The sequence below is a fragment of the Pungitius pungitius genome, chromosome 1, assembly GCF_949316345.1.
Source record: "Pungitius pungitius chromosome 1, fPunPun2.1, whole genome shotgun sequence".
Lineage (NCBI taxonomy): Eukaryota > Metazoa > Chordata > Actinopteri > Perciformes > Gasterosteidae > Pungitius > Pungitius pungitius.
Genome location: NC_084900.1, coordinates 33934288 through 33953377, shown reverse-complemented (window position 1 = coordinate 33953377; position 19090 = coordinate 33934288). Strand labels below are relative to the sequence as shown.

Below are 19090 nucleotides of genomic sequence, written 5' to 3'. Positions count from 1 at the left end.
ATGCAACATGTTGCTTAAGGCTGATAAAGTGCCATAAAATCATTATAGATAACACGGATTCAAGAGAGAGAGAGAGAGAGAGAGAGAGAGAGAGATTTGTCAAGGATTTCTTTCTAAATTCCAGTAGAATAAGTCTATAGATAAAGATAATGTGCTTCGGTTAGACTCAATCGATGAAAGTTTAAGCTACTAAACAACATCTTTTTGTCAAAAAACAACCAACCAAACCGTACACCTTATTACTTCAGTTCATATAATTCAAAGAATTAATTTTGAATTTTGAAATCGAAAACATACCAGACAGATAAAATGGAATACATTATATTTAGTGACTGAGATGCAGGATTAACAAGGCAAATTCTGCCATCTAGCGTATTGCAATGTAATTGCCCCCACAAGAAGAAACATGATGATGGCATATCAACATTATGACACTGAAATGACCACAAACTTAAAACTAACTTGAAGATTTTAACTTCAGTGGTGAATATTTTAATTGAATGCAGGGAATACAGCTCCCCATAGCATGCACTAGCCATAATGAGAATACATTTTTGGGGAAGTGTGCTGTTTTTGAAATGGTGCTGTGACCTACGTTGAAAATACCACTCAACAGTAAGCGTACATGTATGTTGTTGTTGTTGTTGTTGCAAGCTCATTTGCAGCATATGAGGTTAAACTGCACCGAATACGTGCAAGAATTCTCCACATAAGGGTTGTGGAACAATGTTTGGTTTAAGCCGGTAAAATTTGTCCACGTTAGTTAGTCAGCTGTTTGACAAACAAACGTTTGAACTTTAAAAAAAGAGAGACAAAAGACTCACGACACGTCTTTTTCTTTACGAGGTACATTTTGTTTGAATTGGAGAGCCTGGATTACGAGGGACATGTGAACGCAGCATTGCCATAATATCAACAGACGCAGAACTCAACCTCTCAGGCGCGTCAACAGAGTGTCACGTGCTATCCTGAGAGCCAATAAGAAACCGCCATCTCCTTACCCGGAAAAGGGATTTTCCTGACAGGTCAGTTGATTTTTGACACTTTTGTGGTCGTGGCGGCTACTGAATGACATTTTTAGCTCTTGCTAAAAACATGCTGATAAAAAGGCGTTTATGTGTGTTCTAGGTGGTTCAAGTGAAAAGCCTTTCTGGGTCAGTATTCAGTCTTCATTCTGACTTGAGTGGCTTCGCTTCGGTTCTGCTTGGGAACAGATTGTATTATCCTGTCAGTGCAGGTTTAGGATCCGACTCAATCTTTAACCAATACACGCAGTTGGAATGTTTTTGGTGTTAATGATCTACCTGGGAACGTTTTATTCCCAACATGTGTTGTTTTAGTGATATTGGTGGATGCATACTACGTGTGTGCAGCTGTGGAAAGCGCATAATTCTACTTATGCAGGAATCTCCTCTGTGTTTTCACATCTCGAGAATCAGTCATTCGAGCTCCTCTTTGGGCAAAGTGTGGAGCATGTGTGGCGTAACTTCTGGGCTTCACTGACTCACATGCATCGTCTGCAGTTTGCTGACATTGGCTGATTTATTGACTGCATTACACAGAGTCTGTGCCACTCGGCCATTGCAGTACGAATAGTGTACATTTTTGCCAAAGTAATTAATAACTAGAAAGGTTCTCTTGCAAAACGAGCACAGGCTGCATGTTCGTGTCAGTGAGGGATGCAGATTTTGAGAATGATTTTACCAGCCGACTGTTCACACTAATGGGGTCATCTCCCAGGTCAGTCATCCAAAGACAATCTGCAAGAAATAGGGAATCTAAAAGTTGGATTTCTTGCATGAAAACATGTTACAACTCAGTAGTAATATATTAACAGCTTTCATTTACTTTCTTTCTGATGTTCTGCACATGCCCTTTAATTATCTTCGGTCTTTCAATTTGTAATGCTCTACAGTTAAAATTATAATAATTCATCATATCTAATTATGTTTTTATGTGGTCTTTGCAAGTTGCATTTTGCTACAGTGACTCAAACAGTAGCTGACGTCTGTTTTTATGCTCTCTCTCTGGTCCCTACTGTGTGTTGTTGGGTCAAACAGCCTCACCCAGTCAGTCCATGGATGATCAGCATGACTCCATCGATCTCAGGTCTCCTACAGTGGACCCATCAGCGGCTGCAGGGCACAGCTGGTTCCCTGGACCCCCTCCGCCCATGTATTCTTGCACCCTGACCCCTGAGCTGGTGAACAAAGCCCGGGAGGAGCTCCAGGAGAAGCCAGAGTGGCGTCTGCGGGATGTCCAAGCACTGAGAGACATGATACTTAAGGTATCAAACAATCTAGATTCAGTTTATAAGCAGCCAATGTTTTAGTACATGTGCGAGTTTGGAACTTTCTTTGATGCAAAAGCCAACACTCAACAATATCATTACTTTAAACGCTGTACACACTAATATGTACACTGAAAATATTCAAATTAATAACATACAATAAAACAAACGCATATTCCAAGAAAAGTTTAGATTTTTGTCATTAAAAGAATTGAATGTCTGTTGCATGATTTGTATGAAACTATTGAAACACTTTGGAGAAACACACACAGCTTGTATTTTTTAAACAGCTGTCTGGATTTTTGTAAGGTTGTGACGTCGCAGCTCTACACGGTAAAAAGCATTTCATAGTTTTAAGCTGAAATATCCTCAATGTGTTTTCTGATTTTTTTTTCCAGTTGCAGTCTATGTGAATGACATCAGCTGACATGGGTTAAAGATGGTGCTAAACTGTTGCTAAGCAACACAAATCTGTTGAACTTGACTCATGCCGAGCGTTTTCGGGGGATTAATACAGGTGTTCAGACATGGAGTACGAGAGAAAAAGACGTGCTTTTCTTTAGCGGTACCAACCCTGAGCTTTTATTGTTTTCCCCTCACTCTGCAGGAACAGCCCAATCTGCGGACGCGCTTGGACGACGGCTTCCTCCTGCGCTTCCTGCGGGCCAGGAAGTTTGACTACGACCGAGCTCTGCAGCTGCTGCTTAACTACCACGCCGGCCGCAAGGCTTGGCCAGAGGTCTTCAAGGACCTGAAGCCATCCACGGTGAAACATGTCCTGGACCTTGGCTTCCTCACGGTGCTGCCACAGCCGGACCCCGACGGGAGATACATCCTCCATCTCCGACCAGGTGGCTTTATCTTCATGGAAGAATTCAGCAGTTTTAGAATGCACAAATCATTTTTTTTGCATTTCTGTCCAGTATATCCAGTAACATATATATGTTTTTCTTTTCCGAAACTGCATCCTGTTTAACCAATTCTTCCGAAATGGACTTGACCCTTGATGTTTCAATACTAAACTTGTGTCCTTTTACAGGAAAATGGAAACCCAATGATTATCCGTTTGTTGACAATGTGAGGGCCATTTATTTGACCCTGGAGAAGCTGATCCAGCCGGAGGAGACGCAGGTGAACGGTATTGTGATCTTAGTGGACTACAGCGGAGTGGGCATGTCACAAGCATCCAATCCAGGCCCGTTTCTTGCCAAAAAGGTTGTGAGCATCCTCCAGGTAAAAACAAACAAAGAATCAATAATCTAATCATCTGATGAATTTAAAACTAAAATCAGAAAATGACTGTATTTTCCAGTTATGTTTGTTCTAGGTATTCACAAATGTATGAATTGAGCATTATCTCAATGTTTTTTCTATGTTGTGACACAGCAATAAATATGGCTGACTACGTTGAGACACTTGAGGAAATAATCCTTGTATTTACAACAATGGCTCTTTTATACAAGTAACACAACACATTTGAAATGTTTGACAGGGAGCGATTGAGCTGTTCTGAGTGCAGTTTCCCTTCTCGTTCACAGGATGGGTTTCCAATCAGAATCAAGGCTGTTAACATAATAAACGAGCCTAGGATTTTCAAAGGAATCTTTGCTATCATTAAGCCTTTTCTGAAGGAGAAGATGGCAGAGAGGGTAACTATTGTCCTTGAATTGTCTCTGACTCTTTTGTTTTAAACAAAGAACTATTTATAACGGGTACCTCCTCCTATCTGCAGCTTCTGCTCCTAAATAATGATTTTTTTTTCATCTGGGAAAATGAAGGCCAAGCATTTTCTTTTCAGGGGGATGAACTCAAACCACCAGCTACACAACAGTGTGTATTTCCTGTAAATCTCTTCTGGAGGCTTCCTTTGTCTTAATCAAAATAGTAACAGTTTATTTATTTGGGGAGAATAGGGGGGGGGGGGGGAACTGTAATCACCCTTTTTTAATTTAACAATAGGGGAACGGCTTTATCACGCTGAGACAGAGCAACAACAAATTATTTGTCCCTTGTTTTAGCAGATGAATGCTCCAATGTGTCAAAAAGTAGCTACTGACTTTTTTTGGGGGGGGGGGGCTGCTGAGCAGATACTATATTTTAACCTTTCCTACTGAAAACTGCTGCCCACTGCGGTTGAAAAGTTAGCGCTGAGAGTGAGCCAAATAATTATTGCTGTTGGCTATAAAAAACAAAGCACTCAACCAAGAGAATCTGTGTGTGCTGAAGGGAAACTGCACAGTTTGGGTCATCATTCTTTGTGGGTTCATTACTATCAGTGACACCCTTTAATTGACACGTCATGAAATGGATTGATCATTTTTTCCCGACTTTAAATAATGAGGCCGATGATGTCCTCCTCCTCCTCCTCCTCCTCCTCCTCCTCCTCCCCCCGCAGTACGTCCTCCACGGCTCCGACCTGCGCTCTCTGCACCGCTACATCCCGCGCTCGGTCCTCCCGGAGGAGTACGGCGGCGCGGCGGGCCGGCTGGACTTGTCGCCGTGGCTGAGGGTGCTCCTGGACTGCGAGGAGGAGTTCGTAGCCGAGTTCTGCCAGCCGGATCCACTAGAGGGGGTGGTGCTCCCAGACTCCATGCTTTTTGAAGGGCACCAGGCCAGCGGGCAGGACGACGACGCCTTCCGGGGGCTCCGCTCACAACTCTACTACTGTTACTGATGCACCCCCCCCCCCCCCCCCCCCCCCAACCCGCCCATCACAGAGTGGACAGTTTCTGTTTCATTGGAAGCGAGTGTGTAGACTTTTACAGGGCAAGTTGCCAATAGTATACATGATTTATTTTACTAACAAGCAGCACTGCTATAGGTGTGTAGTCTTCTGTAGTTTACACGTAGCCCAGCATTCAGTCATGGTTGGAAGACAGCTGACTCGAGCCAAAGCACGTTTGGTCTTTATTGGTATTTTAAAGGATAAGGTCACATTTTGGAATCTACAGCACCCATATGTACATTGATGTTGGTTTTGACCAATGAACGTTCTTCTTGTCCTTATTGGAAAATCTCTTCTTGATGTGCTAATTAAATGGAGGGCAACATTCACTGTTTTTTTTAATTTATTTTTTTAGCTGAAGCTAAAAAAGAGCCTCCAGTAGGACGGACAAATAGAGCGGTTAACTTCAAAAGTTGTACTCGGAATTCCTGCTTTTTTTTTCGCTGCACAATTTTCCTGATACCAAATATATTTGGCTAACTGAGGCTTTTTTATGCAGAACAGGAACTCAATTTGTCCCCCATCCTGCTCGGCAGCGACCTACTAACAGGATGATTACAGCAAGTAAAAACAATGTAAGTACTGTTTTAAGAAAGTCACGAAAAATGCTAAACTTTATTCCTTTAAAAAAAAAAAAAATTGCTGAGGAAGAATTCCAAAATTCCTCAAACTCTGGCCATCAGTTTGCACTGTTGCTTCACTCCACAAACCAACACGATAAACTGAGACTGTGTGTGTGTGTGTGTGTGTGTGTGTAACCGTCTAATGCATCGCCTTAAACTGTGGATTTCACTACGTATCAAAAATTTGTCAAATGTGTCTGTACCAAAGCAATATTTGTCAATCAATTAAGAGTGTATGTACTTCATTGTTGGGGGGGGGTGGGAGTTGATGGCTGCTTTGACTGTGAGAAAAAAAAGTTACAGATAGATTTTTTTTTTTTCCTCAATGTTTAACTCTTGCATGGTATTTTTGGGCCTTGGTTTAATTGATGCTTCATTTTTCACTAAAATTGATTTACTTAGGTCATTTTTTTTCATATCGGATAATCTGCCTTATGTTTTTTCTACCCGTTTGCCTGTGTTTTATCACTCAGTCTGATCTCAAGACCATCGCCAATCACAGGAGTCAAATCAAGAGTAGAATGTTTACTCCCTATTTACGGACCTCTGATTTGCCAAACTTCCCTACATGCCATGTACAGAAATGTGCAATATTACATCTGTGTTCTCGCCGCAGTTTTATTTTAAGCATGTCTTCAGCTAGCAATTATGTGTTGCAGGTCAATATTGTCAATAGTAAAGAAGGTAAAGAAAAACTCTGCTGGAGAACGGTCTTGTTTGTGCCTGGGCTGTGTGCAGAGGTGTTGAGTTGCATCCTCTGGGGACGTTGAGGGAATTTTCACAACATAATTGCAACATTTTGCACCTTTACTTCATACATGGGTCCACAAAGGGAGATTTGTTGAGAAGTAGTGAATACAAAAGTTCACAAATGTCATCTATTTTAAAACCAGAAAAGGCTTAAGGTAGAAAGTATTTTTATTTGGTATTTGGTGCATGACGATCACAGCATGATGGTACGGTAAAAAGTAACTTATACATTTAAAAAGGCTTGCATTTAGATATACTTCAATGGAAGCTCAACATCACAACATAATGTGTTAACAATGTCTGGAAAAGCCTGCACGAGTACACTCGTCCCTCCAGGTCTTCATGAGGTTGTTTGTGCTTAGCGTGGGAATCGGGATTAGGCCGCTAGAGCAGACTTAAACACTGCTAATAACTATTATCCTGTTGTTGTTGTTATTATCATAGCTGTGTCTTACAGTCCAATTAGATGGCTTTGGTGTGTGAGCCTGCTGGTTCGATCTATTCTTTCTGGAACATTCTCAAAGAACACTGATTTATTTCTGCATCCTTAATGAGACTTTACTTCACACAGCCTACACTGTTGGGTATTGTTAGTCTGCTGTTTCCATGACATTCATTTAGAAAAAGTAACTTTTTGTGAATGCGACCATTCAAATCAAAAAGAAAAAGAATGTCAGATCAAACAAAAGAGCTGTTGACTGATTTTTTACACACAAAGTTCAGTTTCCCCAAGTCTGAAGAAATAAAAGCAAGTAGTAGGCTTGGCGGGAGTGGGATGCAGTTGCTTGTCATTTATCACCATTGAGCTTGGGTCACAGCTTGAAGCGTCCGTTTCTCTGCAAAATATAAGAAACCGAACAAACAAACCAGAAGACATGCTTCTTTTTCCCCCCTAGTGTTGAGGCTGGAACAATTAGTATGGACAATATATAAATAGAAAATATGGGTACCACATAGACAAAATAATCAATATCAGGAGAAATCAACCAGCAGGCCATAACCATGTTATAACCACCTCAAACCACTTCACATAAGACATTCAAATAATTGGATATTTTAATCTGAGTCTCACTGCAACCAACATGAGAGACATTGGAGGAGTTCCCTAGAAGGAAACCTCAGCTGCTTTGATGCGTGTCACATGGACGCCACGTTGAATCATCTCGAGATAGCAGCAATTCAAAGGAAGCAACAACAAGACACGGTGGAGAAGTGTGTGATCTTCACAGTGTTTGGCTCCAGCCCACGGAGGAGTGGGAGCCTCCACAGCCTCGCGCTGATTGGCTCAGACACGGATAACTCCATTTTGGAAAAACAGCTGTTTGAAGACACAACCTTTTTTTTTTTCGCGTTGTTTTGCGGACGGTACCCCGAGAAACACACACACACACACACACGCGCACAGTCACACGCCGCTGGTCCCCGCGGTGTGCGCGTGTTTTTCACGCTCTCCTCTCTCGGATTCGGCCATCGGTCCGGATCGCTTGCTTCGTCTTTTTTTTTTTCCGTCTTCTTCTTTTTTGTCCGACCGCCAGGAAACTTAACTGGGGGGGAAATCCATGGGGCTCCATCTCCATTGTAACAAGTGGATAACAGGAGGCGACCCGACCAAGGTTAGTGGCGCTGTACTACTCATGAAACGGGTTGTGTCTTTCGGATTCATATGCAATAAGATGTTTGAATGTTTGAAGCGAACGGCCAGCGGGGACGAAGCGAGCGCCCCCCCCCCCCATATGATTGTAAAAATGCATTTTACCAGCGGGGACAACGACCAGCGAAAAGCAGACAATACATCCTTTCAGAGCCACTGCAAATGCAAACACGTTGAACCTGTCATTCGGATATTTTGATTCCCCTCGGAGAATCCCATTATTAACGTTAATCACATGTATTCCCTCGAATGTATGAGGCATTCAAGTGCATCCATTGTGCTTGTGTGTGTGTGCAGTTTTAAAGGACTGGCATGCACGCGCCCCCCCCCCCACACACACACACACACACACAGCCGCTGCATTCAGGGGAAGCGAATGCCAGTCTGGAAAGCTTTTGAAAGCTCTCATCTCCTCTCATCAGCTGCTTTTTCTTTGCTCTTTCAATGCATTCAGCCAGCCAGCCAACCAACCGAGCCCCCCCCCCCCCCCCCCAACCCCCAACCCTCCTCTCCCTTCCTTTTATAAACAAACAATCAACTAGGTATTTTATTTACTTAATCGATTGGATGACCAGCAGCGTTTCGTGCGTCGGCATAGAGAAGAAGGTCCATTTAAGTCCAGTGGCTCTGGAGGTGAATCTTGAGGGAGGACAGGCCTGGATGGAGATGGTGCTTAGCGAATCGTCAGCAGGGGAAGGGTGGAGGTGTGGGAGGTGTGGGTGGGGGGGGAGCAGCAGCAGCAGCAGCAGCAGCAGCCTTGGACCCCCTACTTTGCCTGAGTGTTGCTGGGCAAGCGCCAGCGTTACTGGGCACAGGCACTGGTGAAAATAAACACTGGCTCCCTGCCTGCGTGGGGTGGTTTGCCTCACTGTCGACTGGCTGGCGGACGGACACCAAAGCAGTGTTCTCCCCGAGCTCAGTCAGTGCACAGCTAACATGCAATCTATTGAAATACACCAACAGTTCTGATTACAAGTACCAGTGTTGACATCTCACCCGACCAGAGGCAGCAGGGCATGTCTGGTTGAGGCACGTCTCTAAAAAGGGACGGGCTTAATTCACTGTGATGTGGCATTTCATGCCTCAGGGAAACTGTTGGACCTCGCGTTTAATCCCACATTCTGGGAAAGAAAAGAAGGAAACTTTGTGATTCTTGGTGCAGGCTGCAAATCTTCCAGTATTTAAAAAAAAAAGCCAGATCTATATCTTCGACTCCATTCTTGATTCTCCGTCTTTTGACTAATTGTCAAGAAATTTCCCATCAGAGTGTCCTCGAGCCAAGGAGACCGATCAACACTCTCACAAAGACAACTAATCTTTGTAATTAGAAGCTATGGAGTATCATGTTTGCTTTTACCAACTACTTGTTTCATCCTGAGTTATAACTAAAACTACGCCCCCCCCCCCCCTCCCCCCTCCACATTGACAATGCAAACAAATGCACCTCGTGTTTGGACATACCTTCAAGAGCTCCAGCTCAAGGGGCAATGAGTCTAGAAATACGTCCCATGGCAACATTATTGCTGGAAATAATTTAATATACAAGTTTTACATTGGGAAGAATATCTTATCATAGAGGTTTTATAGAGTCGCTTGATGAAAATAAGATCAACTCATGTGGAGTCTGATATCAGATTTGCCTTATTTCCTTTGGAGCAGCTCTGCACTGCCTCATCTCCTCTAACCAAACATGGTCTGTTACTCTTCAAAATGGCCATGGATGAGGGGGGGGGGGGTTAGAGCAGCCAGAACAGAGAATGCAGCAATGAAATGAAGAAAGCCCACTGCTCCCAGAGAGGAACACGCAGGCCCCGCTTCAATGGATGCCCGCAGAACCTCCCTGTGTTTCAATCGGATTCCAACACCCCCCCCCCCCCAATCATCGTTAAAATGTGCTCTTATCTGATGTTATTCTGATGGTCTTTGAGCCATGTGCATTTTTGCACTCGACACACAACACCGCTTCCTTCATGCAACTCCTTCAGTAAATGGAAGCCATATCTGCTCCTGCTGAGGGCTGCCAACAATAACACGATTACCCTGAGAACATTTGGACCCCCGTGTCCCGGTTGCTGGGGGGGGGGGGGGGGGGCTCTTTTAAGAATACAAAAGGGTTAGGGTTAGGGTCATCGTTTTTGGTTCTCCACTTCTAGGCCTTGTGAAGGGTTAGAACTGGTCTCCTCGGCGCATTTAAGTATGCATACTTTTTTTTTAATGGGACTCTCCCGCAGATGGATTTGGAAATTCTGATCCTCGAAATGGTTGAACTTTTTTTTGAGATTATGTCCAGCATCAGTTGGCTTCCCGGAAACCTTCCCATGCTGAAGATAAAGGGGATCAGAAAACAACAGTGTGCAGTATCCGTGAGACGGAGCTGGAACACACTGCTCCTGGTCTATTTCTGTATGCCTGCGTTTGGATAATCATGGGTTTAATGTGTACATATTTCGTCGACGGCGATTTGTCGGTTCAACTTCGCTGACCTCCAACCGCATTCTTTGCCTTGTGTGCGGAGGATTTAAGCTCCTCTGTCTTTAGCTTCTCGACTTACCCATGAGGAGAAAATGGGTGCCGTCACCCCGGCCTTCGGTGTGTCATGTACCAGACCGCCGAGGCTTTTTCTCAGAGCCAATGAGACTCCAGACTGGAGGCTCGGGTTATGAGAATGAAACGACTATTTACTCCGTAACTTTGTGGAGACCAAGCTCAGATTGTTTTATATTCTTGAATGTGAGCTTTGTTTATAACTCGCACCATTTTTGGTGGTCAGACGTATAAACCAGCTGTATTATAATCCATGCACACGTTATTTCCGACACTTGGGTGTCATTTTTAAGGCAAGGGAGAATCAAAATAATAATAAAAATATTGTCTTTATCGGTTGGTAAGGTCAGTGATACTTCTGGAGTGTCCAAAATAATGTGTAGTTATTATTGATTTTAAGGTTCCTATCAAATGAATAAGTTCTTATTGGCGGCATCATTTCATTGTACTGTTTTTAATGCTCCTTCTTGTATAATATCCTTTATTGGGAAGACTTTTGATGGCAGCGCTGTAAAGTAAATTAAAATTGATTTTTTTTTTTCCTGTGACGTCTAATGATGATGATTGAGAAATCATAACCAAGGATGGTATAAATAGGCCCAGAGTCTCAGGTACCGGTTGTGCGTAATGATTGCTGACACGTCTAATGGAGTGTGAGAGCAGGATGAAGCATTAATATGAAAACGGCTGATTAAGGGCATGTCGCACCTCTTCATGAGCGTAGATGTGCCGGTCTACTGCTTAGTAGCGCTCCTATCTTCATTAGCAGTTTCATTTTGATTGCACCGTGAGGCAGATCAGCCACAGCAGGGGCAGCTAACTAGGCTGCCTGTCTGCAGATCTCCACCTGCTGTGGACATGGCTTCCTATGCTAACGTGCTGCTAGCTAGTCAACCTATTGAGGCCCTCCCTCTTTATTCGTGCTGATTTAAAAACCGAGGGCATGCATTTAATGTGACGGGGATGTAGGCCTTTGTGTATCCTGCCTGCTTTGACATCCTGGGCTTACTGACGGACGCCATTTGAAATATATTTTCACCCCTGCCAATATAAACTCAGCAAAAGATCAAACCAGTAAGTCCCTACGCCCGCAAGGAACGAGTGTGTCATGCTCAAATGATTTTGGGCCGAGTAGCATCTAAATGTTTGGTAGATTTGATTCCAACTGAAAATTGGCACAGGAAATGTTTATATACTGACCCAGCCAATACAAATGGCTTGGTTAAAAACCCAGTTAGACTGCAGCTGCAACCCTGCAGTTACAAATTATATACCAATTTGTGATATATTGTTTATACATTTATAAGCCTTTCTATTTCTGATAAAGCACATTGTTTAGAGAAATTTCTCTTCAAAGTGGCAGCTCATCTTTTCTTTGGTATTGAGCCAGTTGATCTAAATTTGTGTTTTACTTTCTTGCTTCAGCTGGACCAGCCCACAGCCGTTTTTTTCTCTTTTTTTAAACAACCTATTAGGTATGATTTTTAATCAAGCATTATCTAAATGTATTATCAGCAATGCAAATTGTTTTTGAAGTAAAATAGATGTATATTGTTCTAGCCAGTCAGTGAAAAACGATTTGATAAGAATCTCTTCATGACAAAATGCAAATGAGCTTTGATTATTTTAGGTTGAGTGGCCTTCTTTTACATTCCATGTGAAGTGGTGAGACAGACAAGGGCTGCAGGCTAAAAGGAACGCGACCTTTCCTGTTTGAAAGAGGAATCGTAAGCTTGTGATCTGCTTTACACTTTGATTTGATCCACTTTGGGGTTTCTCATGCTCGGTTCGTTTTAAAATATGTGATTGTTTTTCAGAGAAGGGTTTTCATCTAAATCCCAGAGGAGGAGAAACGATGAGCAATGTTGATAGAAGGTTGCTCACATGAGGTAGAAAGCAAATTGACTGTCATTAAAATTCACTTTACAATGATTTATTAAAAGCACATCCCATTTTCCTTTCTACATTCTCTACATTATTGGTGTTAAATGGCTTCAAGGGTTGGGGTGACTGAAAAAAATAACAATAATATGAAGAACATACATTAGAATCAGACCAACATTGAAACATGGAAAGAAGGCCTTGATCTTGAGAGGAGGCACATAGCACTACCAAGCCAGACCTGGGAATCACAGTCATTCAATTCGTGCACTTAATTCTCAGTTATTCATGTAGTAAGCTACCTGTTCTCACTCCTTTACGTTACGCCATGTTACGCTTTGCTACACTATGTTAGGTTACGCTATGTTACGCTACGCCATGTTACGCTATGCTACACTATGTTAGGTTACGCTATGTTACATTACGCTATGCTACACTATGTTAGGTTACGCTATGTTACATTACGCTATGCTACACTATGTTAGGTTACGCTATGTTACATTACGCTATGCTACACTATGTTAGGTTACGCTATGTTACGCTACGCTATACTACACTATGTTAGGTTACGCTATGTTACATTACGCTATGCTACACTATGTTAGGTTACGCTATGTTACACTACGCTATGCTACACTATGTTAGGTTACGCTATGTTACGCTACGCTATGCTACACTATGTTAGGTTACGCTATGTTACGCTATGCCATGTTACGCTACGCTATGCTATACAATGTTACGCTATGCCATGTGACGCTACCCTATGTTACGCTACACAATAGACACACACCCCTCCCTCTCAGATATTTCTATGTAATGCCGGCAGTTAACTGTAGATTATTCTGTATTGGCCAAACCGGTCACTGTGGGTTTGGTGTCCACTAGAAAAACCTGAAAGTGCTTGTCTTCTATACCAAGATACGCGATGGTCTCCTTATCGAGGTCTGGAGGAAAGTGCAACGTTTTTTTCGTGGCTCTTTTTTTGCGCGTTGATGATGGTAAGGTGTTAGGGATGTGCCTGTTTTTTTCCCCGTCAACGCAGCTAAACGAATCAAATGACGCCCACATCCTCCCAGACTTATGTAGGATTAAAGTGTGATGATGCAGCTGAGTGGCAAACCTCAGACACACACTGTAGCAGGTGAGAAGAGCAACTTAAAAGGACTTCACAGCCACCATAAAGAGCATTTTCGGTTAGTGATCAAAAGTAACTGAGCAGCATTTGGCTGAATGTTCTTTCTATTTGGTGTTTTTTGACCAGATATAATGTGTTGGTGAAATCCTTGGAGGCAGTTTTCCATATTTAGAAAGCACAGTAAACATGAATGCATTCCTTCTCTGCAACCCTCGTCCTCACTCCTTTTTCCTCTCGTCTGCACGCTTATGTCTTTCCCTGATTCTCTCTTTCTATCCCGTCATCCTCTCCTCATTTGCCTACCCACCTGCCTCATCTCACACTCGCTTTGTCATAGTTGTCCTCCTCCTCCTCCTTCTCGGCCACTAGTTGGTGCACAGAGGGCCTGGGAAAAGATGGGGCATAAACAAGACAGTTAAACAAACCACCTGCTTCCTGCTGAGGTCTCGTGTTGTCAAATGTGTGCACAGAAATAGAAGCGGGCAACCTTGCAGAAGAATTAGAAGAGACACTACTGACAGTGGGAGGAAAATCAGCGACCCCGCACAGCAGTTATCCACATGACGACGGCAGCCTTTACATGCCAAAACTATTTTAGAAATGAATAACGAAAAGGATTTTAATTTGCAACCCGGTTAAATTTTAATTGATTTCAGCAACCGTTCTCATTTAAAATACTAAAACCAGAGAAGTCAAAATGTCTCTTAATTTAGTATGATGTTTGCTATACAAATACTACATTGCATCTAGCAATGAAAGGGTGAAGAGATTTTTAATTTGAAAATTATTTTACATAAAAGCTGAAAATAATGATAATTTTCACTATGGTTTAATATACAGATTTTTGAGAAAGAGATGGGAGATCATACCAAACATAATTGAGCTCATCAAAAAGTACTTCTTTAATAAAGAAAAGTACCAATTTTTAGAGCAGTTATACCCGAATAAAGGGTATACCTTCAAACCAAGCATTTTGGTGTCGTCATCGAAATTGACTTTAGTCGGAAGTAGGCCGACTAATTTTGCTGAATGGTTTTACAATAATTTGTATATATATATATATAATTATATGCTAGATATTATATTTCTGATCCATATTTTCTGTGTTTTTACTGCTCAGTCGCCATAAAAATATTTTTCTGTCGACACATTTGTTTTTTCCTGTGAAGAGTCTTGAGTATGATGCGACTGATGATGCGACAGCATTCGGGGGCTGAGATGTGAGAATGTGTTTTAATTTTTTTTCAGGTGAAGGGGGGGGGGGGTCGGGGTAGTGTGTTTAAATCGTGGTCGCATTTCAGAGTCCAGTCAACGCACCTGCTTATGACTCAGCAGTGAATCACTGGAGGTTGATTAGACTCACACCCGTCCTATTCCCACGGTCGACAAACACTGGCCGGGGGGGGGGGGGGATTCGTTGTGGCCGGAGGCTCATGGTCTCACGTGTCTCGATCCCACCTTATTTGCAGCTCCGGTGGACACTCTCACAGCAGCGTGCATCTGACACCTGTTAACGTCACCTTTTATTTCCGTCTAAACATGTGTATCTGATCCTCTTGTATGTGATCTCATTACTTTTCCTTCGCTTCTGTATTGTGTGAAGTGGTCTTATGATCTCTCGCCTTTAAGAACTGATATCAATCTGTTGCTAAGTGAGCTGTGCTAACAAAAGGGAACGTGGTCTGTGGTAGAAATAATATCTGTTTCGTCAGTGTTTTGTTACGCTCTCCCGCCCAAGATGAACTAAATCTGGCATTTTTTAGTTCTGTTCAGTTTCTGTTGATGTGAGTGACACTGAGAGGAGGAGCTGTTGCTTTCATTCGAAGACTTTTGCATAAATTTGTTATCCAAATCTTTTTAGATTTTTCTGCGTTACTTTAACTGCAGCGATGAGTGTGGCTTTCCTGGAAGTCACGGAGGTTATCTGGGCGGAATGACATGGTCAGGACCTTTGATCGTTTCCCTAACGGAATAGTTTGAATAGGTTCATGGTCTTTCTTTGCTGATGAAGATGGATAACCCCTCTTCACTCCTTCCGGTCCCTGGGAAGCATCCACGCAACCGGCGGTCAACCCAGTAAGTCGCACCGAACACACAAAGCCTAGTGAAGCAAAAAGTTACTGAACTCTGCGGCAGCCAGAAGCTGCTGAACAACTGGAACATTGGGAGGTGGCACATTTTATAAGTGAGTAATGTTTTGAGCTTCTCGTTGACGTCATTTTTTTCTCTCTGGTCATTTTGTGCCTTTTTCTTGGGGGCATTTTAGCACTCTGTCGCCGTTTTATTTTTGGTCTCCTTGTGGACGTTTTTTTCCATTTAAAGAACTGGGTTTCCTGGTGAATAAGGGATTTATAGTTGTCTGTCGTGAGTGTGACAGATTCAAACGGCATTGGAACAGGATCTGCTGCACATGTGGATGATGGTTGATGGTGACACCAATTTCATTCTCTTTTATTCAAAATAATGCAATGGGTCGCGGCTCATACAACGGTACAAATCCCAAACAGTTAATCAATCCCGTCCGTCTAACACTAGATCTAATGGTGTCCATTGTAGCAATAGTAATCTTTTTGGTAAGACACAACACTAACGTGTTCAAAAGGAGAACATAAACCCAATGTTTTATGCATGAGCAAAGTGCTGAGCTATACAGCCTGCAGCATGTATCCACTGACAGACAGCACCAAGAAATCTACACTCACCGGCCACTTTATTAGGTACACCTGTCCAACTGCTCGTTAACACTTAATTTCTAAGCAGCCAATCACATGGCGGCAACTCAGTGCATTTAGGCATGTAGACATTGTCAAGACAATCTCCTGCAGTTCAAACCGAGCATCAGTATGGGGAAGAAAGGTGATTTGAGTGACTTTCAACGTGGCATGATTGTTGGTGCCAGAAGGGCTGGTCTGAGTATTTCAGAAACTGCTAATCTACTGGGATTTTCACGCACAACCATCTCTAGGGTTTACAGAGAATGGTCTGAAAAAGAAAAAACATCCAGTGAGCGGCAGTTCTGTGGGGGGAAATGCCTTGTTGATGCCAGAGGTCAGAGGAGAATGGCCAGACTGGTTTGAGCTGATAGAAGGGCAACAGTGACTCAAATAACCACCCGTTACAACCAAGGTGGTCATAAGAGCATCTCTGAACGCACAGTACGTCCAACTTTGAGGCAGATGGGCTACAGCAGCAGAAGACCACACCGGGTGCCACTCCTTTCAGCTAAGAACAGGAAACTGAGGCTACAATTTGCACAAGCTCATTGAAATTGAACAATAGAAGATTGGAAAAACGTTGCCTGGTCTGATGAGTCTCGATTTCTGCTGCGACATTCGGATGGTAGGGTCAGAATTTGGCGTCTACAACATGAAAGCATGGATCCATCCTGCCTTGTATCAACGGTTCAGGCTGGTGGTGGTGGTGTCATGGTGTGGGGAATATTTTCTTGGCACTCTTTGGGCCCCTTGGTACCAATTGAGCATCGTTGCAACGCCACAGCCTACCTGAGTATTGTTGCTGACCATGTCCATCCCTTTATGACCACAATGTACCCAACTTCTGATGGCTACTTTCAGCATGATAAAGCGCCATGTCATAAAGCTGGAATCATCTCAGACTGGTTTCTTGAACATGACAATGAGTTCGCTGTACTCAAATGGCCTCCACAATCACCAGATCTCAATCCAATAGAGCATCTTTGGGATGTGGTGGAACGGGAGATTCGCATCATGGATGTGCAGCCGACAAATCTGCGGCAACTGTGTGATGCCATCATGTCAATATGGACCAAACTCCCTGAGGAATGCTTCCAGCACCTTGTTGAATCTATGCCACGAAGAATTGAGGCAGTTCTGAAGGCAAAAGGGGGTCCAACCCGTTACTAGCATGGGGTACCTAATAAAGTGGCCGGTGAGTGTACACTACTGTATATATGGAAGCTGAATCATCACTTAACAGCCCAGATTCTTCCATTCATCTTTTTTTTTCTTTTGAATCCTTTTCGTGCAGATCATGCCAATGGGATGAAACTTAATTAATGAGCTACAGGGTTCTGTTATCTTCTACCACTGCTTTCAATCTTTAAGCTAAGCTAACTTGGTTTTGACTGTGGCTTCCATACTGAATGTAAAGATGTGATATAGTTGTCAATCGCCTCATTTCACTCCGTCAAATTGTTGAATTAACTCTTGTTGTTCAGAATGATCTGCTGGGAGGCATGTCCTATACAAATCAAATACCATGAATATAAACACATCAATGGGTGAACCAGAGTTACTGCAGCATTTTCAAAAATCAATCCATTTTATCAACAAAAGAAAGAAGAAAAAACCTGCGAAGACCTTCCTAACATAGACAAAGTTTAACATATTTTACAGACTAAATAGGTCTCTGAAAGGCTGTGGCGAGGAAGGGAAGAACACACTTCTAAGCGTGTATGTCGGGTTTTGAGTGGCTGACGAGCTGAAGATTAAAAGGCGATCTCTTTTGGCAAGTAGCAATGTTCACTTCACCAGAGGAAATTAGACCTTTCACACTTAAGCCCCCCCGGGCTGCCCACGAGAAAAGGAAGGATACAGGGGAAATATATACACACCAGAGCTGGACAGAGCCTCTTATTTATTTATGAAAGGAAAGACCGGAGAGCGACAACAATGCTTATCCCGATGAGGAAATGCAGCTCCCTTGTGTGTTTTTTTTGTTGTTTTTTTTTGTTGAAGTGGGCTCGCTGTCAACCGAGCAGCTGCTGACATCATGTGAATAGACGGCACCCGGAACCCACTCGGTCTGGGGCCTGAGAGGCGGCGAGCAGGAGGGCAGGAGGGCAGGAGGGCTGTGGCTCACACGCCTTGTGCTTCTCTCACCGTGGTGGAGCACTCGGCTCCGGAGGGTAGAGGCGGTTGGATGAATCTGCCTGAATCGCCTCGGGTCGGCTTGTTGGTGCCCCGGCAGCAGATGAAGCAACTTTGATTACTTTGGGTAAGATAAAAGCAAAAAGCTAATGAACAAACGCTGTTATCTTTGGATGCTTTTTTTTTTTTGTTGTTGATGTGGACAGCAATTTATTGAATTAGGAAGAAGGACAGTTTGTAGGATTGTGTTGGAGCTTTCAGTTAATTCAATTAGCTTTGTGACAGTGTGTTTAACAGGCGTTTGAAATAGCTGTCAGATCCGTTTCCGAACTTAAGTCGACGTTAGTTACGGCTTTGTGAATGTGAGGATGTGATCCTTTTCGGTCCAAGTCTAAAACCGTAGACATTTGAAGACTTTTCCAGGGACTGTTGTCAACGTCTAAGGCGTTATGGTCTCATCACGATATTGACTTATTAATATATTTTGCTTGGCCAAAGTCCAAAACCAAAATATATTTATTTCGGTTTGTGAAATGTGTGAGAAACAAACACATTAAATCCTTGTGTTCGGAAGACTGAGCAGATATTCAGCACTTTTGCTCACTTGAATTTATGCCAGTTAGCATGCGTCAACAATTTAT

At 42.9% G+C, this 19090-nt stretch overlaps 1 protein-coding gene across 2 annotated transcripts; it reads left to right on the top strand.

Moving 5' to 3' along the window:
* The first annotated feature begins 892 nt into the window (after positions 1-892).
* On the top strand, positions 893-6334 carry ttpal (tocopherol (alpha) transfer protein-like). 2 transcript variants are annotated; one of them, XM_062565656.1, is made up of 7 exons: positions 894-1025; positions 1129-1154; positions 2061-2287; positions 2898-3141; positions 3330-3523; positions 3829-3939; positions 4686-6334. In XM_062565656.1, exons 3-7 carry the CDS (start codon positions 2078-2080, stop codon positions 4962-4964), a joined length of 1038 nt encoding a protein of 345 aa, XP_062421640.1. In that variant the 5' UTR covers positions 894-1025; positions 1129-1154; positions 2061-2077; the 3' UTR covers positions 4965-6334. The 2 variants fall into 2 exon arrangements, with proteins under 2 accessions (XP_062421641.1, XP_062421640.1); XM_062565657.1 differs by lacking the exon at positions 1129-1154 and having other exon boundaries at positions 893-1025.
* The last annotated feature ends 12756 nt before the right edge of the window (positions 6335-19090 follow it).